General features: G+C 46.9%; 2 protein-coding genes across 5 annotated transcripts in view; both read left to right on the top strand.

Moving 5' to 3' along the window:
* The window catches only part of LOC140723553 (NACHT, LRR and PYD domains-containing protein 3-like), a 32,242-nt gene extending 10,541 nt beyond the window's left edge, over window positions 1-21,701 (top strand). The window contains exons 5-9 of the mRNA XM_073038127.1: window positions 3,834-5,571; window positions 20,753-20,839; window positions 20,995-21,165; window positions 21,323-21,490; window positions 21,656-21,701. Of these exons, the coding sequence (XP_072894228.1) occupies window positions 3,834-5,571; window positions 20,753-20,839; window positions 20,995-21,165; window positions 21,323-21,490; window positions 21,656-21,701 (2,210 nt within the window). The remainder of the gene's footprint in view (window positions 1-3,833; window positions 5,572-20,752; window positions 20,840-20,994; window positions 21,166-21,322; window positions 21,491-21,655) is intronic.
* The window catches only part of LOC140723535 (NACHT, LRR and PYD domains-containing protein 3-like), a 488,497-nt gene that overhangs the window by 36,821 nt on the left and 426,889 nt on the right, over window positions 1-24,787 (top strand). The window lies entirely within an intron of this gene.

The raw sequence follows: 24,787 nt of genomic DNA, 5'->3' as shown, positions 1-24,787 counted from the left end.
ACACAGTACTCAAGCATGTTAATTTTCTGTATAAGGATTCCATGTGGGACCTTGTCAAACACCCGACTAATATCCAAGTAAAAGATCTCCATGTGTAACTTCATCCATCACCTTTGTCACCTCCTGGAAGAACTGCATCAAGTTGGCAAGATGCTAACCCCGCCCAAAGCCTTGCTGCTGAACCCCAAACCACCTCAAACAGGCTCTCTTTCATATTCCCATGGGGCAGAAGATATAAAAGGCTGAAGGTGTGTACCACCAGCCTCAAGGACAGCTTTAATTCTGCATTTATAAGACTACTGAATGATTACCTTCTATGTTATGATTGGCTCCCAATGATAAGAAGACAATTTTATATATAAAATTGTAACATCGTGCAGATCGTTACTAATAACCACTCACTTAGATAACCACAATATACTTACAGAAGAGCAGAAAGAATACACTCAGTGTATGAACAGATTTAAGGAGGAACTGATAATAGATTATGTATCTATCGAGCACTGGGGAGTGTAGAAATCTCTCAGTGTTATATTGTCTATCAAAAACTATTTGATTCTGTCTGTAACATGGTTAAGAGGTTTCAATATTATATAAGATGCATCCAATACTTGTGAAATTTCTACAACATCTAATGAAGTACAATAAATGCCCTATTAACAAGAACAACGGAAGAACCACTGTTACCAAAATAAATGGAGACATTTTCCAGAGTGACACACTAAGCCCACTATGGTTTTGTCTGGCGTTAAACCCACTCTTGAATTTCCTGAAACAGACAAAAATCAGGTATCAATTTAGAAAAAAAAACAAACGAATTATACCTTGACACAACTATACAGGGATGATCGGAAATGATTTGCTCTTGCATCAGTGGAGCTAAAACAATTAATTCAAATAATGGAACTAATTTCCAAAGAAAGCATATACAGTATAGCTATGCATGTCTGTGTTATTCCGTAAATAAGTGTGCAGAAATAGAAATAAAAAAGAGATTAGTGAGTCACTATCGATGGGTTGTTTGTCCATTCAGAAACTAGATGGCAGAGGAGAAGTTTCTGAACCGTTGAGTGTGCGCTTTACTCCGATCCTGTACAGTAGTCCCCATGAACCAGACAGTGATGCAGCCAGTTACAATGCTCTCCAAGTTACAAATGTAGAAATATTCGAGTGATGTTGGAAACTCCTGATGAAATATAGCCACTGTTGTAGTTTCTTTGTGGCTGCATCCATATATTGGGTCCAGGTCAGATACCCGAAGATATTGACAGCCAAGAATTTGAAATTGCCCACACTCTCCACTTCAGATCCCTCTGTGAGGATTGGTGTGTTGGGTTCCCTCATCTTACCCTTTCTGAAATCCACAATTAGCTCTAATGATATATTTTTATCAACGCAAGCAGGATTCAGCACTCCGTACAAGCATATGCAATTCTGATAAGGGGTACACATCACTGAACGCAAATGAAAGCATAACCCACAAAAATGAAGAAACGATCATAATAGAAGAACGTTAACCTTGGAAGAGTGGAAGAGTCTGACTCCCCACGGAAGACATCCCCAGGATCTGAGCGCACTAGATGTCGACAAGGAAGTGTCAAGCACCTGGCTCAGAGATGGAGACCTCTTCCCAGAAACAGAAGGGAGCATACAGGACCAGGTGGTTAACACATCTAGTTATCAATAATAAAGAATAAAGGGCAACAGGTTCAAGATGATAAATGCTGAAAATTACAAAAGAAGCCAGAAAGAATTGAACACATTACAGGATCCTGCGGTAGTTTTACTCAATCTGAGTACTGCACTATCAAGTGGTAGATAACTTTCATAAAAATCTTGCTTAAACCACAGCTGATGAAAAAAACCATCCCTCATTGTAAGTACAAGCATGCTGCACTTTTAGAGTTAGAGTCCGACAAATCCAACTGTGACCGATCAATTATTACAGATAGGACAATTCATAATAACTGTCCAGCTATAATTGTACCGGACAAACTAGCAATAACAACTTTTTTAAATAGATATAGCCATTCCAAACACACATAAATTACAGATATCAATTAATGAAAAACTTCAGAAATATGCCGAATTAAAAGAGGAAGTTGAAAGACTGTGGAACATGAACATGATATATTCCCGATAATAATATCGACAACTGGTATCATCCAAAAAGCACTACACGATAGTATTAATGAATTAGCTCCACACAGCAATGTTCATGTTAATCTTCCGAAAGCCACAATAGTATACGTCACGAGAGTAATCTGAAATTACCTATCACAATGAGTGTGCTTGGATTTGCCCGTACCTCAGGATTTGCCAGTTAAGAAAAAATAAAAAGTAATACTGTTATTTATAAAGCATTTTTTATCAGGACGATGTCGTTCAAACTGTGTTACAATGGGATAAAGTGCAAACTAGAAAATAAAAGACAAAATAATATCAATTACAAGCAAGGTTCAAATTCTTAAAAAAATGTTTTACGCTTGTGCTTAAAAGTGACTAACAGAGTCTACATCCCTTACACAGTACTTGCAGAAGTCTTGGTCTCCCTAGTTATATATATCTGCCTCAGAATTTTGTGCAGTACTGCACCATTTTTTTAAGTGTTGAATTCTACAGTTTAGGAAAATAGTTCAAAAACTAAAAAAAAATCTGACCTGCCAATGATTCTTTGGCCTTGTACCTTATAGTCTGCCTGCACTGTATTTTCTCAGCAACTGAAACACTGTTTCCCTGCACTATTCTGTTCCGTTTTTCCTTGTAGGACCTCATTGCACCGATGTGATGTAATGACCTATTTGGATCGCGTGCATAAGAGTCTTCATTGTACCTTGGTACATGTGACTATAATAACCCAATTTGCCAAGTTATTATTGTCAATAACACAGAGCTGCTTGGTTGCTTAAGATTGTTACACCCAGGGGTGGTAGTGGGGAAACACTCCCACGACCTATTAAATGCTCCAGTGACGTGCAACTCAAACAGCCTCTGACAATCAGTTCCAGCTCCTGGCCTTCATGTGTGACTTAGCTACTAAGCTTGGCAGAGGCATTTTTTCTGATAGGAGAAAGGGCAAATGCCGGTTACTGCCACCTGACAACCAGTCGCTTCGGATAGTTGGGGCTCATCATTCGTGACTGGCAGCTCATCCAGAAGAAGGAAAACCGTGATCTCACGCTGTTACTTTGGGAGTAAACGCAGTGGGAAAAATATAACCATATAACAATTACAGCACGGAAACAGGCCATCTTGGCCCTTCGAGTCCGTGCTGAACGTTTACTCTCACCTAGTCCCACTGACCCGCACTCAGCCCATAACCCTCCATTCCTTTCCTGTCCATATACATATCCAATTTTGCTTTAAATGAGAATACCGAACCTGCCTCTACCACTTCTACTGCAGCTGGAGCCCCTAAGGCAGTCTTAGGTTGCATTCAACGTGGTCTGGAAACTCCTGTGACACTTCTGGTGCCAAGCTGTATTGGTCTCTGGAGTTCCTTTGTGTTCATCGTCTGCTAATGATGTAAACAATGCTTCAAATATACTCAAATGTTGTCCTAACGAAAGTGCAGTCAGGATTGCAATTGGGTATCAGGAAAATTCTCTTCAGAATTAATTAATAACAGGATATGAGTATTGGACATTTTCTGGGACATTTATCGCTGTCAATTCTGGTGTCTGTGAACACAACTTTACTTTTTGTCTTAGTATCCATGGAAACATTGAATTAATTCATGTAATCTCAAACACTGAATGTTGAAATGCAGTTATAAAGTTCTTTGTCAGTTGAGCAATTTAACTTGGTGACCATGTTCTCTGTTCCCATGGAAGATGTTCAACAGAAACACAAGGAGACTCTGCGGGCACAAACTGAAAAACTGAGAGTGAACACAATCCTGATGAGGGAGAAGGTGAAGGTTTTCCAGCTGGTTGATCGATACGCTGAGCTCACGGTCATTTCTACACTTCGAGATCGGAGACTGGTGGAACATGAGCTGCTGTCAAGAGGCAGAGACCACGAGGAGTGGAGAGAAAAACATCTCCGCAGAGAGCTGGAAAAAATCCAGACTGATCAGTTGTTCCAGAGCAGTTTTTCCCAGAGTAAATCCAAATCTAGGAATTCAGCAGCAGTGGCCGGGGTCCCGGGGATTGGGAAAACAACAATGGTACAAAAGATTGTTTATGACTGGGCCACGGGGAAAATATACCAACAGTTCCAGTTTGTCTTCAGCTTCAAATTCCGGGATTTAAACTCCATTAACTGCAGAATAAACCTGAAGGAACTGATTCTGGATCAGTATCCTTACTTTGGGAATATCCTGAGAGAGGTCTGGAAGAACCCAGAGAGATTGTTGTTTATATTCGACGGTTTGGACGAATTCAATGACAAAATTGATTTTGCTGACAGTCGGGGAGACACAGAACCTCAGTACACATGCACAGATCCTGAATTCAAGTGCAAGGTGTCGGACATTGTGTACAGTTTAATCCAGGGCAAGCTGCTTCCAGAGTGTTTAGTGCTAGTGACCACCCGTCCCACTGCATTACATTTATTGGAAAAGGCAGACATTAGTGTCTGGGCTGAAATCCTGGGATTTGTTGGTGATGAACGGAAGGAATATTTCATCAGACATTTTGAAGATCAGACGGTGGCGGAAGCTGTTTTCAAACACGTGAAGGAGAACGAGATCCTGTACACCATGAGCTACAACCCTTCCTACTGCTGGATCCTCGCTCTGGCACTGGGCCCCTTCTTCACACAAAGAGTCAGGGACCCACAGCGAGTTCCCAAGACCATCACTCAACTGTACTCCTACTATACTTACAACATCCTGAAAAACCACGGCCGTGAGATTGAGAGCCCCCGTGATGTGTTACTCAGGGTTGGTCAGATGGCCTTCAGAGGAGTGTATGATAAGAAGATTGTGTTTACAGATGGAGATTTGATCAACTACAGTCTGCAGCCGTCCCAGTTCCTGTCCGGGTTCCTGATGGAGCTTTTGGAGAGAGAGGATTCTGCCCAGAGTGTGGTGTACACATTCCCACACCTCACCATCCAAGAGTTTGTAGCTGCAGTCGCACAATTCCTGAATCCACATCCCGGGGATATACTGAAATTCCTCACTGAAGCTCACAACACGTCAGATGGGCGATTTGAGGTATTTCTCCGTTTTGTTGCTGGTCTCTCCTCCCCAATGACAGCTCGGGGCCTCGAGGAATTTCTGGGTCGATTCCCTCATGAAACAACCTGCCGGGTGATTGACTGGGTGAAGGAGGAGGTTAAACAACAGAGTGGAAACACAGAGAGTGAAGCTGGTAAAAGGAGCCTCCTGAACACATTGCACTACCTGTTTGAGTCTCAGAATAGTGGACTGGCTCAGGCCACACTGGGATCTGTGGAAACCCTTTCATTCAGTAGAATGACACTGACCCCGATTGACTGCGCGGTCCTGTCTCATGTCATCGGACTCTGTGATACAATAAAACACCTCGACCTGGAGGACTGCCACATTCAGTGTGAAGGAATCCAGCGGCTGGGACCCGGGCTGCACAAGTGCCAGGAGCTGAGGTAACTTGATTTTTCTCTCTCACTCTAAACTGTGAAAATGTTCCATTGTGTTGTTTTAATGTAAAGGAATTTCAGTAAATTTGTAGTAAATCAGATTGTGAAGAATTGTGACAAATGCACAGGGGATCGGTCATTAATTCCCCAAGGACGGGAGGGTTCTGTGGATCCTTGTGAAGGGATGTTGGAGACTTCATCAGATCAGTGAACAACGGCCATTGGTTTAATGGTAGTAAATCACAGGAATGGCCGTGTTTCTCGCTGCCTGTGACACGTCCATTGACAATGTTCCTTCTCACTGTTACTGACACCCAGACTGACTCTGACTGCAGCAGGTGGGTCAGAGATTCACACCCCCTTCCCGGAGAGGGACAAGAGACCGTCAGCAGACTGTCCCGGTGAGAAGGAATGAAATACCATTGTCAGATTGTCCTCCCACTGCCATTCCCCGTGTGTGACTTTGCTCACTTCCAGATACGCAAAGAGCGAGGGTGCATCTCCTCTGGGTCTCTGTTCAGACCCAACACACTTGTACATAAAATTTCTGCATCCTCTCGTCTTGTAGGATTATCGTTTACTCTTGGAATCCTCCTGTGGGACCTCTCATCCCAATCCCCCTTCCATTCTTTGGAATCTCGCCCCCATCCCCATTCCTCCTGTGGGCTCTCTATTACTCTTTCCTCATCCGCCTGTGGGATGTCTTTTCCACACCACCACCCCCCCCCCTTCCTGTGAGATCTCTCTTCCCAATCCCCCTTCCTTCTATGGATTTCTCTTCCCTATCCCTTCCTGCTGTTGGAACTCTCTTCCCCATCCCCCCTCCTCCTGTGGGATCTCTCTTCCCCATACCCTTTCCTCCTGTGGGATCTCTCTCCCCCATAGACTTCTTCCTGTCGGATCTCTCTTTGGCATGCCCCATTGTCCTGTGGAATTTCTCTTCCCCAACCCCCTTTATCCTGTGAGATTTCTCTTCCCAATCCCACATCCCCCTGTGGGAACTCTCTTCCACATCCCTCCTCCTCCTGGCCGATCTCTCTTCCCCATCCCCCTTCCTCCTGTGGGATCTCGCTTCCCCATCCTCTTCCTCCTTTGGGATCTCTCTTTCCCATCCCCCTTCCTACTGTGGGATCTCTCTTCCCCATCCCCTTCCTCCTTTGGGATCTCTCTTCCCCATCCCACTTCCTCCTGTGGGATCTCTCTTCCCCATCCCGCTTCCTCATGTGGCGTCTCTCTTCCCCATCGCCCTTCCTCCTGTGGGATCTCACTTCCCCATCCCCTTCCTCCTTTGGGATCTCTCTTCCCCATCCCCATTCCCCTTTTGTCTGTGGGAACTCTCCTCCCCATAGAACCATAAAATAATAGAACACCAGCGCACAGAAAACAAGCCATTTGGTTCTTCTAGTCTGTACCAAAACCTTATTCCGCTAGTCCCATTGACCTGCACCCAGTCCATAACACTCCAGTCCTCTCCCATCCATGTATCTATCCAATTTATTCTTAAAGCTTAAGAGTGAGTCCACATTTTCCACATCAGATGGCAGCTCGTTCCTCACTCTCACCACTCTCTCAGTGAAGAATTTCCCCCTAAACCTTTCCCCTTTCACCCTGAAGCCAAGTCCTCTTGTAATTTATCTCTCCTAATGTATGTGGAAAGAGCCTATTCGCATTTACCCTCTCTATACCCCTCAGAGTTTTGTAAACCTCTTTGAAATCTCCCGGCATTCTTCTGCGCTCCAAGGAATAAAGTCATAATCTGTTCAATCTTTCCCTGTAACTCAACTCCTGAAGACACAGCAATATCCTAGTAAATCTTCTCTGCACTTTTTCAACCTTACTGATATCCTTCCTATAGTTCAGTGACCAGAACTGCACACAATACTCCAAATTTGGCCTTACCAATGTCTTATACAACCTCACCATAATATTCCAACTCCTCTACTCAATACTTTGATTTATGAATGCCAGGATGCCAAAAGCCTTCTTTACAACCCTGTTTACCTGTGACGCCACTTTCAGCGACTTATGTATTTAAACCCCCAGATCCCTTTGTTCCTCCGCACTCTTCAGTGCCCTACCATTTATCGTGTATGTCCTACCTTGATTTGTCCTTCCAAAATGGAACACCTCACACTTGTCTGCATTAAATTCCATCTGCCATTTTCTGGCCCATACTTCCAGTTGGTCCAGATCCCTCTGCAAGCTTTGAAAGCTTTCCTCGCTGTCCACAACGCCTCTACCTTAGTGTCATCCACAAACCTGCTGATCCAATTTATCACATTATCGTCTGGATCATTGATAATCTCCCTGACTTGTAATGCCACTTCTCCCCCCTTCATCCCTCCCCTCTATCACGTCTGACACAATGGAAACCCAGAACATGAAGCTGCCAGTCCTGCCCCTCCTGCAAACCAAGTCTTACTAATAGCAATAATGTCGATATCATCATGTGCCAATCCACGCCCTAAACTCATCTGCCTTACCTACAATACTCCTCGTATGGAAATAGATGCACCTGAGAACATTTCTATCATGTACAAACCTTTGATATCTGTCTATACAAGCAGTCCTCGCATGACCTTTATCCTCCTCCACCTCACTATCTGCTCTAGCACTCTGGTTCCCCTCCCCCGCAATCTAGTTTAAAACCCCCGGAACAGAACTTGCTAACCTACCGGCAAGGATGTTAGTCCCCTCCAGTTCAGGTGCAAACTGTCCAATTCGAACTGGTCCCACCTCCCCTGGAAGAAAGTCCAATTGTCCAGAAACATGTACCCCTCCCTCATGCACCATCCCCTCAGCCACGTATTCAGCTGCATTATCTTCCTATTTCTAGCCTCACTAGCACGTGGCACGGGTAGCAATCCACCTGTGAGATCTTGCTTACCCATCCCCCTTTCATGCTCTGGGCTCTCTGTTCCCACTCCCCCTTCCTTCCAACTGTTGGATCTCTCCTCAGCATCCACCTCCCTCCTGTGGGATCTCTATTCACCATCACACTTTCTCATGTGGGGCCTCTCTTCTCCATACCCCTTCCTCCCGTGGGCTCTCTCTGCCCATCCCCGTTCCTCCTGTGGGATCTCCCTTCCCCATTCCTTAATGCTGTGGGATCTCTCATCCCCATCCCCCTTCCTGCCATGGGATCTCTCATTTCCATACGCCTTCCTCCTGTGGGCTCTCTGTTCCCTATACACCTTCCTCCTGATGAATCTCTCTTCCTCATCCCCATTACTACAGTGGAATCTCTCTTCTCCACCCCCCATGCTCCTGTGGGATCTCTCTTCCGCATCCCCTTTCACCCTCTGGTGTCTCTGTTCCCATCCCACTTCCATTTGTGGGATCTCCCTTCCCCATCAACTTCCTGCTGTTGGATCTCTCTTCCGCATCCCCCTTCCTCCTGTGGGATTTAAATTCCCCACCCCTTTCTTCCTGTGGGATCTCTCTTCCCTATCCCATTTCCTACTGTGGGATCTCACTCTCCCATCCACCTGACCCCTGTGGGGGCTCTGTTCCCATCCCACTTCCTGTGGGATCTTGCTTCCCCATTTCCCTTCCTCCTGTACATTTCTCTTCCTCATTCCCCATCCTATTGTGGGATCTCTCTTCTCCATCCCCCTTCCTTCTGTGGGATCTCTCTTCCCAATCCCCTACATCCGGTGGGATCTCTCTTCCCCATCCCCCATCCTTCTGTGGGATCTCTCTTCCCCATCCCCTATCCCCTCGTGGGATCTCTCTTCCCCATCCCCCTTCCTTCTGTGGGATCTCTCTTCCCCATCCCCCTTCCCTCTGTGGGATCTCTCTTCCCAATCCCCTACGTCGGGTGGGATCACTCTTCCCCATACCACTTCCTCCCGTGGCATTTTCCCCATCCCCCTTCCTCCTATGGGATCTCTCCTACTCATCCCCCAACCTCCTGTATGATCTCGCTTCACCATCCCCTTCCTCCTTTGGGATCTCTCTTCCCCATCCCCCTTCCTCCAGTGGGATCTCTCTTCCCCATCTCCTTCCTCCTTTGGGATCTCTCTTCCCCATCCCCCTTCCTCCTGTGGGATCTCACTTCCCCATCCCCTTCCTCCTTTGGGAACTCTCTTCTCCATCCATATTCTCCTTTTGCCTGGGGGAACTCTCCTCCCCATAGAATCATAAAATCATAGAACACGACAGCACAGAAAACAAGCCATTCGGTCCTTCTAGTCTGTACCAAAACCTTATTCCACCAGTCCCATTGACCTGCACCCAGTCCATAAACCTCCAGTCCTCTCCCATCCATGTATCTATTCAATTTATTCTTAAAGCTTAAGAGTGAGTCCGCATTTTCCACATCAGATGCAGCTCATTCCACACTCTCACCACTCTCTGAATGAAGAAGTTCCCTCTAATCCTTTCCCCTTTCACCCTGAAGCTGTCCTCCTGTAATTTATCTCTCCTAATGTATGTGGAAAGAGCCTATTCGCATTTACCCTCTCTATACCCCTCAGAGTTTTGTAAACCTCTTTGAAATCTCCCCGCATTCTTCTGCGCTCCAAGGAATAAAGTCCTAACCTGTTCAATCATTCCCTGTAACTCAACTCCTGAAGACCCAGCAACATCCTAGTAAATCTTCTCTGCACTTTTTCAACCTTACTGATATCCTTCCCATAGTTCAGTGACCAGAACTGCACACAATACTCCATATTTGGCCTCACCAATGTCTTATACAATCTCACCATAACATCCCAACTCCTATACTCAGTACTTTGATTTATGAATGCCAGGATGCCAAAAGCCTTCTTTACAACCCTGTTTACCTGTGACGCCACTTTCAGGGACCTATGTATCTGAACTCCCAGATCCCTTTGTTCCTCCGCCCTCTTCAGTGCTCTACCGTTTATTGTGTATGTCCTACCTTGATTTGTCATTCCAAAATGGAACACCTCACACTTGTCAGCATTAAATCCCATCTGCCATTTTCTGGCCCATTCTTCCAGTTGGTCCAGATCCCACTGCAAGCTTTGAAAGCTTTCCTCGCTATCCACAACGCCTCCATCTTAGCGTCAGCCACAAACCTGCTGATCCAATTTATCACATTATCATCTAGATCATTGATATAGACAACAAACAACAATGGTCCCAGCACAGATCCCTGAGACACACCACTGGTCACAGGCCTCCAGTCTGAGAAGCAATCATCCACTACCACTCTCTGTTTTCTCTAACACAGCCAATTCGAATCCAGTTTACAACCTCTCCATGGATACCTAGTGTCTGAACCTTTAGAACTAACCTCTTATGTGGGACCTTGTCAAAGGCCTTACAAAAGTCAATGTAGACAACATCCACAGCCTTTCCTTCATATGCATTCTTGGTAACCTCCTCGAAAAACACTACAGGATTCATTAAACACGATCGACCATGAACAAAGCCATGCTGACTATCTTTAATCAGCCCTTGGCTCTCCAAATCCTTCTATATCTGATCTCTCAGAACACCTTCCGATAATTTACCTACTACTGATGTCAGGCTTACTGGCCTGTAATTACCTGGTGTACTTTTGGAACCTTTTTCAAACAACGGAACAACATGAGCTACCCTCCAATCCTCCGGCATTTTAAATATTTTCTGCCAGGGCCCCTGCAATTTCTACATTAGCCTCTCTCAAGGTCCAAGGAAATATCATGTCAGGCCCGGGGGAATTTATCTACCTTTATTTGCTGTAAGGCAGCAAGCAGCTTCTCCTCTTTAATCTCTATATGTTCCCTGATACTACTGCTTGTTTTACATAAATTACATAATTTATGTAATTACATAAACGCTATGCCAGTTTCCTGAGTAAATACTGGTGCAAAAAAACTGTTTAAGATCGCCCCATCTCATGAGGCTCCACACATAGACGACCACTCTGATCTTCTAGGGGACCAATTTTGTCCTTTACTATCCTTTTACTCTTAATATACTTGTAGAAACCCTTTGGGTTTACCTTCACATTATCTGCCAAAGCAACCTCATGTCTTCTTTTTGCCTTCCTGATTTCCTTCTTTAGTATTCGCTTACAATTTCTATACTCTTCAAGTACCTCATTTGTTCCTTGTTGCCTATACCTCCTAAACACCTACTTAACCAGATCGCCAATATCCATTGAAAACCAAGGTTCCCTATGCCTGTTAACTTTGCCTTTAATCCTGGCAGGAACATGCAAACTGTGCACTCTCAAAATTTCACCCTTGATGGCGTTCCACTTACTGAACACATCCTTGCCAGAAAACAACTTATCCCAATCCACTCTTCCTAGATACTCTCTCATTTCCACAAAATTCGCCCTTCTCCAATTCAAAACCTTAACTGGTGGACTAGTCCTATACTTATCCATAATTATCTTGAAACTAATGACATTATGGTCACTGGACCCAAAATGTTCACCTACACATACTTCTGTCACCTGACCTGTCTGGTTCCCTAATAGGAGATCAGGTACTGCACCCTCTCTCGTTGGTACCTCAATATATTGATTTAGAAAACTTTCCTGAACACATTTGACAAACTCCACACCATCTAACCCTTTCTCAGAATTGGCGTCCCCGTCAATATGTGGAAAGTTAAAATCCCCTACTATTACAACTTTTTGTTTCTTACATCGGTCTGCTACCTCTCTGTAGATTTGCTCCTCCAATTCTCTCTGACTATTGGGCGGTCTATAATACAACCCTATTCGTGTGGTCACACCTTTCCCATTCCTCAGCTCCACCCATATGGCCTCTGTAGATGAGCCCTCCGGGCTGTCCCGTCTACGCACAGCTGTGATATTCTCCCTGACTAGTAATGCCACTTTTCCCCCTTTCATCCCTTCCCTCTATCACGTCTGACACAATGGAAACCCAGAACATGAAGCTGCCAGTCCTGCCCCTCCTGCAAACCAAGTCTTACTAATAGCAATAATGTCAATATCATCATGCCAATCCACACCCTAAACTCATCTGCCTTACCTACAATACTCCTCGTATGGAAATAGATGCACCTGAGAACATTTCTATCATGTACAAACCTTTGATATCTGTCTATACAAGCAGTCCTCGCATGACCCTTATCCTCCTCCACCTCACTATCTGCTCTACCACTCTGGCTCCCCTCCCCCGCAATCTAGTTTAAAACCCCAGGAGCAGAACTTGCTAACCTACCGGCAAGGATGTTAGTCCCCCTCCAGTTCAGGTGCAAACTGTCCAACTCGAACAGGTCCCAACTCCCCTGGAAGAAAGCCCAATTGTCCAGAAACATGAACCCCTCCCTCATGCACCATCCCCTCAGCCACGTATTTAGCTGCATAATCTTCCTATTTCTAGCCTCACTAGCACGTGGCATGGGTAGCAATGCACCTGTGAGATCTCACTTTTCCATCCCCCTTTCATCCTCTGGCCTCTCTGTTCCCACTCCCCCTTCCGTTCAACTGTTGGATGTCTCCTCAGCATCCACCTTCCTCCTGTGGGATCTCTATTCACCATCACACTTTCTCGTGTGGTGCCTCTCTTCTCCATACCCCTTCCTCCCGTGGGCTCTCTCTACCCATCCCTGTTCCTCCTGTGGGATCTCTCTTCCACATCCCCCATCCTCCTGTGGGTCCTCTGTTCCCATCCCTCACTCATCTTGTGAGATCTCCCTTCTACATCCCCATTCCAGCTTTTGGTTCGCTCGTCCATCCGACCACCTCCTGTGGGCTCTCTCTTCACCATCCCCCTTCCTTCATTTGGGCCTCTGTTCTCATTCCTCTCTTCCTGTGGCATCTGTCTTTCTTATCTCCCTTCCTCCTGTGGGATCTCTATTCCCATCCCCCTTCCTCCTGTGGGATCTCACTTCCTCATCCCCCTTCCTCCTGTGGGAACTCTTTTCCCCATCCCCTTACTCCTGTAGGGCCTCGGTTCGAATATCCGCCACTTCCTGTCGGATCTCTCTTCGGTATGCTCCATCCTCCTGTGGAATTTCTCTTCCCCATCCCCCTTCATCCTGTGAGATCTGTCTTCCCAAACCCTCTTCCTCCTGTGGGATCTCTCTTCCCCATCCCCCTTTCTCCGGTGGGATTGCTTTTCCCCTTCCCCTTTCCACCTGTGGGATCTCTCTTCCCCTTCCCACATCCTCCTGTGAGATATCCCTTCCCCATCCCTCTTCATCCTGTGAGATCTGTCTTCCCAAACCCTCTTCCTCCTGTGGGATCTCTCTTCCCCATCCCTCATCCTGCTGTGGGATCGCTCTTCCACATCCCCATTCCTCCTGTGGGATATCCCTTCCCCATCCCACTTCCTCCTGTGGGGTCTCTCTTCCCCATCCCCCATTCTCCGGTGGGATTGCTTTTCCCCTTCCCATTTCTCCGGTGGGATTGCTTTTCCCCTTCCCCTTTCCTCCTGTGGGATATCCCTTCCCCATCTCCCTTCCGCCTGTGGGAGGTCTCTACCCATTCGCCATTCCGCCTGAGTGAATTCTCCACCCCACACCTCTTGATAGAATCATAAAATCATAAAACACCAGCGTACAGAAAACAAGCCATTCGGCCCTTCTGCTCTGTGCCAAAACTTTATTCCACTTGTCCCATTGACCTGCACCCAGTCCATAACCCTCCAGTCCTCTCCCATCCATGTATCTATCCAATTTATTCTTAAAGCTTAAGAGTGAGTCCACATTTTCCACATCAGATGGCAGCTCGTTCCACACTCTCACCACTCTCTCAGTGAAGAATTTCCCCCTAAACCTTTCCCCTTTCACCCTGAAGCCAAGTCCTCTTGTAATTTTTCTCTCCTAATCTATGTGGAAAGAGCCCATTTGCACCTACCCTGTCTATACCCCTCAGAGTTTTGTAAACTTCTATTATATCTCCCCTCATTCATCTGTGCTCCAAGGAATAAAGTCCTAACCTGTTCAATCTTTCCTTGTAACTCAACTCCTGAAGACCGGGCAACATCCCAGTAAATCTTCTCTGCACTCTTTCAATCTTACTGATATCTTTCCGACAGTTAGGTGACCAGAACTGCACACAATATTTAAAACTTGGCCTCACCAATGTCCTATACAAACTCAACATAACATCCAACTCCTATACTCAATACTTTGATTTATGAATGCCAGGATGCCAAAAGCCTTCTTTACAACCCTGTCTCCCTGTGACGCCACTTTCAGGGACTTATGTATCTAATCCCCCTGATCCCTTTGTTCCTCCACACTCCTCAGTGCCCTACCATTTACTGAGTATGTCCTACCTTGATTTGTCCTTCCAAAATGCAACACCTCACACTTGTCTGCATTAAAGTGGTGACTAGTGGTGTGCCTCAGGGATCTGTACTCGGTCCAATGTTGTTTGTCATATACATTAATGATCTGGATGATGGGGTGGTAAATTGGATTAGTAAGTATGCAGGTGATACTAAGATAGGTGGCGTTGTGGATAATGAAGGTTTTCAAAACTTGTTGTTCAAAGATTTAGGCCAGTTAGAAGAGTGGGCTGAAAGATGGCAGATTGAGTTTAATACTGATAAGTGTGAGGTGCTACATTTTGGTAGGAATAATCTAAATAGGACATACATGGTAAACAGTAGGGCATTAAGGAATGCAGTAGAACAGAGTGATCTTGGAATAATGATGCATAGTTCCCTGAAGGTGGAATCTCATGTGGATAGGGTGGTGAAGAAAGCTTTTGGTATGCTGGCCTTTATAAATCAGAGCATTGAGTATAGGAGTTGGGATGTAATTGTGGAGTATTGTGTACAGTTCTGGTCACCGAATTATAGGAACAATGTCAACAATATAGAGAGAGTACAGAGGAGATTTACTAGAATGTTACTTGCGTTTCAGCACCTAAGTTACAAGGAAAAATTGAACAAGTTAGTTCTTTATTCTTTGGAGCGTATAAGGTTGAGGGGGGACTTGATAGAGCTATTTAAAATTATGAGGGGGATAGATAGAGTTGACGTAGATAGTCTTTTTCAATTGAGAGTAAGGGAGGTTAGAACAAGAGGGAATGAGTTGAGAGTGAAGGGGCAAAAGTTTAGGGGTAACACGAGGGGGAACTTCTTTACTCAGAGAGTGGTAGCTGTGTGGAATGAGCTTCCAGTAGAAGTGGTAGAGGCATTTTCGATTTTGTCATTTAAAAAAAATTGGATAGGTATATGGACAGGAAAGGAATGGAGGCTTTTGGGCTGAGAGCAGATCGGTGGGACTAGGTGAGAGTAAGCGTTCGGCATGGACTAGAAGGGCCGAGATGGCCTGTTTCCATGCTGTAATTGTTAAATGGTTATAAGTTATATGTTATAAATTCCATCTGCCATTTTCTGGCCCATTTTTCCAATTGGTCCAGATCCCTCTGCAAGCTTTGAAATCCTCCCTCGCTGTCCACAACGCCTCCATCTTAGTGTCATCAGCAAACCTGCTGATCCAATTTATCACATTATCATCTAGATCATTGATATAGACAACAAACAACAATGGTCCTAGCACAGACCCTTGAGGCCCACAACTAGTCACAGTCATCCAGTCTGAGAAGCAATCATCCACTATCACTCTCTGTCTTCTCCGACTCAGCCAATTTTGAATCCAGTTTACAACCTCTCCATGGATACCTTGTGTCTGAACCTTTTGAACTAACTTATTACGTGGGACCTTGTCAAAGGCCTTACTAAAGTTCATGCAGACAACATCCACAGCCTTTCCTTCATATGCATTCTTGGTAACCTTCTCAAAAAACACTACAAGATTCATTAAACATGATCTACCAGATACAAAGCCATGTTGACTAGCTTTTATCAGCCCTTGACTGTCCAAATCCTTGTATATCCGATTTCTCAGAACAACTTCTGATAATTTACCTACTACTGATGTCAGGCTTACTGACCTGTAATTACCTGGTGTACTTTTGGAGCCTTTTTCAAACAATGGAACAACATGAGCTACCCTCCAATCCTCCGGCACCGCACCCGTGGCTGAGGACATTTTAAATATTTCTGCCAGGGCCCCTGCAATTTCTACACTAGTCTCTCTCAAGGTCCGAGGAAATATCATGTCAGTTCCGGGGGATTTATCTACCTGTATTTACTGTAAGGCAGCAAGCAGCTCCTCCTCCTTAATGTCTATTAAGCACAGAGTCGACTGTACTTCCTTAGAAGGTTGGCGTCATTCAATGTCTGTAGTGAGATGCTGAAGATGTTCTATAGGTCAGTTGTGGAGAGCGCCCTCTTCTTTGTGGTGGCGTGTTGGGGAGGAAGCATTAAGAAGAGGGACGCCTCACGTCTTAATAAGCTGGTAAGGAAGGCGGGCTCTGTCATGGGCAAAGTACTGGAGAGTTTAATATCGGTAGCTGAGCGAAGGGCGCTGAGTAGGCTACGGTCAATTATGGAAAACTCTGAACATCCTCTACATAGTACCATCCAGAGACAGAGAAGCAGTTTCAGCGACAGGTTACTATCGATGAAGTGCTCCTCAGACAGGATGAAGAGGTCAATACTCCCCAATGCCATTAGGCTTTACAATTCAACCGCCAGGACTTAAGAACTTTTTAAAAGCTATTATTAATGCTTTTTGAGATAGTGATTTAGATGCATATCATATTTTTACTGAGTTAAGTATTGTATGTAATTAGTTTTGCTACAACAAGTGTATGGGACATTGGAAAAAAAGGTTGTATTTCCCCATGGGGATGAATAAAGTATCTATCTATCTATCTATCTATCTATATGTTCCATGACACTACTGTTTGTTTGCCTTAATTCCATATCCGCTATGCCAGTTTCCTGAGTAAACACTGACGCAAAAAACTGTTTAAGATCTCCCCCATCTCTTGAGGCTACACACATAGACGACCACTCTGATCACCTAGGGGACCAATTTTGTCCTTTACTATCCTTTTACTCTTAATATACTTGTAGAAACCCTTTGGGTTTACCATCACATTATCTGCCAAAGCAACTTCATGTCTTCTTTTTGCCTTCCTGATTTCCTTCTTTAGTATTCCCTTACATTTTCTATACTCTTCAAGTACCTCATTTGTTCCTTGTTGCCTATACCTGCTAAACACTTACGTAAACACTATGCTTGATAACTTTGCCTTTAATCCTGGCAGGAACATGCAAACTCTGCACTCTCAAAATTTCGCCCTTGAAGGCGTTCCACTTACTGAACACATCCTTGCCAGAAAACAACTTATCCCAATCCACTCTTCCCAGATCCTCTCTCGTTTCCACAAAATTGGCCCTTCTCCAATTCAGAACCTTAACTGGTGGACCAGTCCTATCCTTATCCATAATTATCTTGAAACTAATGACATTATGGTCACTGGACCCAAAATGTTTGCTTACACATACTTCTGTCACCTGACCTGTCTGGTTCCCTAATAGGAGATCAGGTACTGCACCCTCTCTCGTTGGTACCTTCAATATATTGATTTAGAAAACTTTCCTGAACACATTTGACAAACTCCACGCCATCTATCCCTTTCTCAGAGTGGGAGACCCAGTCAATATGTGGAAAGTTAAAATCCCCTACGATTACAACTTTCTTTTTCTTACATTGGTGTGCAAACTCTCTACAGATTTGCTCCTCCAATTCTCTCTGCCTATTGGACAGTCTATAATACAACGCTATTAGTGTGGTCACACCTTTCCCGTTCCTCAGATCCACCCATATGGACTCTGCAGATGAGCCCTCTGAGCTGTCCCGTCTATGCACAGCTGTGAGATTCTCCCTGACTGGTATTGCCACTTCTCCCCCTTTCATCCCTCCCCCCTATCAAATCTGAAACAACGGAACCTCAAAACATGAAGCTGCCAGTCCTGCCCTCCTGCAAACCAAGTCTTACTAATAGCAATAATGTCGATATCATTCTGCCAATCCACACCCTAAACTCATCTGCCTTACCTATAATACTCCTCGTATGGAAATAGATGCACCTGAGAACATTTCTATCACGTACAAACCTTTGATATCTGTCTATACAAGCAGTCCTCGCATGACCCTTATCCAACTCCACCTCACTATCTGCTCTAACACTCTGGTTCCCCTCCCCCTGCAATCTAGTTTAAAACCCCCGGAGCAGAACTTGCTAACCTACCGGCAAGGATGTTAGTCCCCCTCCAGTTCAGATGCAAACTGTCCAATTCGAACTGGTCCCACCTCCCGTGGAAGAAATTCCAATTGTCCAGAAACATGAACCCCACCCTCATGGTCCATCTCCTCAGCCACGTATTTAGCTGCATTATCTTCCTATTTCTAGCCTCATTAGCACGTGGCACGGGTAGCAATCCACCTGTGAGATCTCTCTTCCCCATTTACCTTCCTCCTGTAGCATCTCTCTTCCCCATTACCCATCCTCTTGTGGGATCTCTCTTCCCCAAACCCCTTCCTCCCAAGGGATCTCTCTTCCCAATCCTTTACATCGGGTGGGATCACTCTTCCCCATCCCACTTCCTCCCGTGACATTTATTTTCCCCATCCCTCTTCCTCCTATGGGAACTCCCCTACTCATCCCCCAACCTCCTGTATGATCTCGCTTCCCCATCCCACTTGCTCCGGTTGGATCTCTTTTCCCCATCTCCCTTCCTCCTGTATGATCTCGCTTCCCCATCCCCCTTCCTCCTGTGGGATCTCTCTTCCCCATCCCCCTTCCTCCTGTTGGATCTCACTTCCCCATCTCCCTTCCTCCTGTGGGATCCCTCTTCCCCGTCCCCCTTCCTCCTGTGGGATCTCTCTTCCCCATCCCCCTTCCTCCTGTGGGATCTCTCTTCCCCATCCCCCTTCCTCCTGTGGGATCTCTCATCCCCATCCCCCTTCCTCCTGTGGGATCTCTCATCCCCATCCCCCTGCCTCCTGTTGGATCTCTCTTCCCCATCTCCCTTCCTCCGGTGGGATTTCTTCTCCATCCCCCTTTCTCCAGTGCGGCCTCTATTCCCTCCCCCCCCAACTTCCTGTGGGGTCTCTCTTCCCCATCCCCCTCCCTCCAGTGGGATATCTCTTCTCCAATGACCTTCCTTCTTTGGGATTGCTCGTCCATCCGAAATCTTCCTGTGGGCTCTCCCTTCCACATCCCCCTTCCTCCTGTATGATCTCTCTTCACCATTCTCAATCCTCCTGTGGGATGTCCCATCCCCATTCCCCTTCCTGCTGTGGGCTCTCTCCTCCCCATCAAAATCCTGCTGTTGGATCCCTCTTCCTCATCCCCCTTTCTTCCTGTGGGATCTCTCTTCCCCATTCCTTCCTGCTGTTGGATCTCCATTCCCCTTCCCCCTTCTTCCTGTGGGATCTCTCTTTCCCAAACCCCTTCCTCCCTTCGGATTTCTCTTCCCCACCCGCCTTCCTCCTTTGGGATCACTCGTCCATCTAACTTCCTCCTATGGGATCTCTCTTTCCCATTCCCCTTCCTCCTCTGGTATCTCACTTCCCCATCACCCCTTCCTCCCATGGGATCTCTCTTCCCCATCAGCCTTCCTCCTTTGGGATCACTCGTCCATCCGACTTCCTCCTGTGGGATCTGTCTTCCCCATCCCCCTTCCTGCTGTGGGTCCGATGTTCCAATGCCCCCTCTTCCTGTGGGATCTCTGTTTTCCCATCTCCATTCCTCCTGAGGTATTTCTGCTACTCATCCCCCATCCTCCTGTATGATCTCTCTTCCCCATCCCTCCTCTTTCTATCGGATCTCTCTTCCCCATGCTCTTTCCTCATGTGGGATTTATCTTCCCCACCCCATTTCTTCCTAGTGGATTTCCCTTCCCTATACCCCTTCCTCCTGTGGTATCTCTCTTCTCCATCCCCCTTCCTCCTGTGGGATCTCTCTTTCCCATCCCCCTTCCTCCTGTGGGATCTCTTCCCCATCCCCCTTCCTCCTGTGGGATTTCTCTTCCTCATCCCCCTTCCTCCGGTGGTATCTCTCTTCTCCATCCCTTTAGCTCGGTTGGTTCTATTTCGTTGTGTCCCATTGACATTTCTGCATTTCGGTCAGGAACACTTTTTTCTCCATCGGGGAATGAGAGAGATTATGTGGAGTTAACAGGGTCACACCGACAGACTAAATTACCGACACTTGGTGAATACGCTGGAGCTGGGCAGTGAGGGACATTGACATTGATGGGAACTCTGATCAGTGATTTACTGAAGGGTTTAATGTTTTCCTGAAATATCCAAGTGAGAGAAATTCCCCAGACCCACGGTTTGAATCACATTGTTCATCAATCTGTCTGTTTGTGTTTAGACTCGAGTGGAATGACCTGGGAGATTTAGGAGTGAAACTGGTGACTGCGGCTCTGAGGAACCCAGAGTGTAAAATACAGAAACTGTGGTAAGTACCAGACTGTGGGAGATTGTGTTTACAGTCACTGGGTGTCTGACACTGAACATTAATGTGATCAGTAATTGTGTTACTGATAAACACTGGGGATTTGTCCCGTCTCCTGTCTCTCTGTGTCCTTTACCCTCACTCTCTCTCATCTCCAGGCTGACCCGTGTCGGTCTCACAGATTCTGGTGCCCAGGATCTCATCTCTGCTCTCAGTACAAACCCATCACTGACGGAGCTGAACCTGAGTAATAATAAACTGGGAGATTCAGGAGTGAAACTGGTGTCTGCGGCTCTGAGGAACCCGGAGTGTAAAATACAGAAACTGGGGTAAGTACCAGACTGTGGGAGATTGTGTTTACAGTCACTGGGTGTATGACACTGAACATTAATGTGATCAGTAATTGTGTTACTGATAAACACTGGGAATTTGTACCGTATCCTGTCTCTCTGTGTCCTTCACCACCACACTCTCTCTCATCTCCAGGCTGAGGAAAGTCGGTCTCACAGATTCTGGTGCAGAGGATCTCGTCTCCGATCTCGGTACAAACCCATCACTGACGGTGCTGGACCTGAGATACAACTCACTGACAGACCGATCTGTCCCCGCTCTCCGCAGTCTCATACTGTCCCTCCTGAGTCTGAAGCGGATCGAGTGAGTGTTTGTGTTAATGTTCAATGTGATAAAATATCAGCAGATCAGCAGGTTTTCTGGTTATATTTGTCTGCGAGTGTTGCTGAACACATTAACCCCAGTCCCCTGTTACTGACACTGTTGTGTAATCTGTTTATTTCATCTTTATTCTCCCATCTGTTCCAGGCTGAGGGGGAATCCATTCATTGAGACCCAGGGAGGAAGGAACTGAGATCTCTGCAGGAAGCCACACCTGGACTGAGTGTGATCGTGTGAACATCTGAATGTGTGAACATCCCCGCCTGCGGGATGGTGACATTTTGGCCGATTCCCTGCCCTCCCCTTTAACTCCCGCCCTTACCATTAATGGCCGCGCGCAGGGGCTGATTCCCAACGGTTTTAACGGAACCGGCTCGGGCCTCGCGCTGTGTGTCGCTCGGAGCGTTCCAGCAGTGACGTGTTTCCGCCTGCTGTCCGGCGGGGCAGCTTCCGCCAGATGTGCGTGATCGAATCTCCCCCACAAGACACCCCAGAGAAATGGGACCCGTCTGCACCGTTCCATCACTCAGTTAATCCCACCCTGCAAAATCTCACTTCAGGGACTCCCGGGAGAGTGGGATGTCTGCAATAGAGTAGCTCCTTTTGCAGCCAGCCAGCTAGTTTAAATAGCGTTAGCTACGCTAATGAACAAATGACACCAGTTAATCTCACCCTCAATAGTGCTTTAACCCACCATGGGGCAATAGAAAAGTCACTGTGGCAAACAGCGCAGTGAGCAACACTGTCATTATTCCTAACCCCTATTAGGCAGGGGTACACCTCAGTGTAGTCTGTGGTGCAGTATGTTTTATATTTTATTTTTTGAATCTCTCTCCTCTCTCTCTCTCTCTCTCCTCTCTCTCTCTCTCTCTCTCTCTCTCTCTCCTCTCTCTCTCTCTCTCTCATCTCTCTCTCTCCTCTCTCTCTCTCTCCTCTCTCCTCTCTCCTCTCTCCTCTCTCTCCTCTCTCCTTCTCTCCTCTCTCTCTCTCTCTCTCTCTCTCTCTCTCTCTCTCTCTCTCTCTCTCTCTCTCTCTCTCTCTCTCATCCTCTCTCTCTCTCTCTCTCTCTCTCTTCTTCTCCTCCTCCTCCTCCTCCTCCTCCTCCTCCTCCTCCTCCTCCTCCTCCTCCTCCTCCTCCCACCCCCCTCCCCCCCCCCTCTTCCCCCCTCACAAATTGCTTTTCTGGATATTGTATATAATTCGCGGGCATCAGGGGCCCGCTATCAATATGCGGGAGACTCCTGCAACTTCCGGGAGAGGTGGGATGTCTGACGCTTCACTTGAAATGGCCGCTGGGGAGGGAGTGATGGCTTTGGTAGAAGTGAGCACAAGAGAGGGAGGGACGCGCTGATTTAAAATGGGTGAATCCTTGGTTAATGTGGCCGCCAGGGATGGAGTGAGACATTGACTTACAATGGCCACTGTCACACTCAGAATCTATGGCGAATGAACATGCGGTGCCCATGGATACAATCCCAGGATCCAGTGTGTTATTGATTGTAATAACAGTATTTTAATTTGTGCTTTATATAGTCATATGTATTGTATATATGTTTAATTCTAATAATGTTGTCATTGAATAAACTAATGCATTATCTCAGATATTCACACATACACATATACATGTGGGTTTTGTGGAGGAGGGGTGAGGGGTTTGGGAGGAAGAGGAGTGATGGGACGAGGAGTGGACTGATGAGACGGTGAGTGTGGCGAAGTCACTGACTCAGTAGGGGACGGAAAGGGGAGGAGCGGAAGTTCCTGTCACAAACTGGTGGCCGACATGGAGAAGAGAAGACGGGGTGAGGAGGAGTGAAATGACAGGGAGCGGGAGTGATGGGACGGGAGGGAGTGGTCTGATTGGACAGGATGGAGGGTGTGGGGGAGTGACTTTTTCAATAATGGAGGATGAATGGGTGGTGACATTTCCTTCGCAAATAAGACGAGCTGCAAAAAAGTGGGGCGTGCGCGGGAGAAAGGGGGAGCGGGGTCGGGGACGTGGTCAGGGCTGATGGGTCGGAGAGTTCATTGTCTCAACGAGGGAGAGGGGAGCGACTCACTCAACGGACGGGGGAGAAGGGATTGGGTGGGGGAGCAAAATCTCCCATCAGAAAATGTCCATCACCCATGTGCTGGATGGTGGGAGAAAGGGGAAGGGGTCAGAGAGGGGAAAGGGTGTCAGGAGTGATGGGGTGAGTAGGGGAGTGAATCACTGGGTAACAGAGAGAGAGAAAGAGGGCGATGAGGAGAGGTGAAGATTGGCATCGCAAAATGGCAGCCCCAACCAGCATACGATGCAGAGCATCGAGATGGCGGGGAGAGAGGGAACGGGTTTGCGAGTGATGGGATGGGATGGAGGGTGACAAGATGGTGAGTGTGAGGGAGTGACACACTTCGAGGTGGAGGAAGTGGGAAGGAGGGTCTGACTGTCAACAAATGGCTGTCAGCAGAAGGTTAAATGGAGAGTCAGGAGATCCTGCACCGAGGGGAAGGAGAGGAGGGATGAGGAGATGAGATTGAATAAACAGGGAGGGCAGTGAGTTGAAGGTGAGGAAAAGGGTTTGCCCCATTCTATGATGCGGGGAGAGCGGTTGTCAATGGTAACCATCACAAAATGGCCGCCAGCCAGAGTGAGATGGTCGGTGATCGAGGGGACAGAGAGCGGAGTCTTTCAGGAGTTACGGGAGCCGAGGGTGGGAGAGGGCGGCTCGTAACAAGGGAGACGGAACTGGGGGGTTTCCACGGGGGAGGAATGTGACTACGGGAAGAGGCTAGCACCGTTACCCTCCCCTCCCCTCCTCAGTCTCGAAAGTCCTGCTTTGACTTTTCTTTCGGGCTGAGCCTCAGATCGCTCGGCCCGAATCCTTCAGACTGTCCCGTGGAGTGGGGGAACGTGTCGTCACTGGAGCCCGTCAAAGGCAGGAGTGGGCACCGGCTTGCCAGAGAAGACGGAGGCGAGGTCTGGCGGTGCGGGCTGGTTGGTGTGGATTACTACCATTTTCTGCAGGGGAGGGGTCAGATTGAGGAAGGGAGGGGAGAAAGATAAAATGAGGAGAGGAGATTAGATCCACTGTCCGCTCTGTACCCTCTTCTCTTGCCATCTCTTCCCCCACCTCTCTCTCACCACCCTATCCTCTTCTTTCCACCCCACTCCCCACCATATCCTCCTCTCTCACCACCCCCCCACCCTATCCTATCTCCAACTCTCTCCGCACCCTTTTATTCCTTTTCTGCCCCATCACTCTCTACCCCTCCCGCTCTCTTGCTCCCTCCCCATCCTCT

This window comes from Hemitrygon akajei, unplaced genomic scaffold (genome assembly GCF_048418815.1).
Source record: "Hemitrygon akajei unplaced genomic scaffold, sHemAka1.3 Scf000118, whole genome shotgun sequence".
NCBI lineage: Eukaryota > Metazoa > Chordata > Chondrichthyes > Myliobatiformes > Dasyatidae > Hemitrygon > Hemitrygon akajei.
Note: the sequence above shows the minus strand (reverse complement) of the source record. Positions and strands in the feature narration are given on the sequence as shown.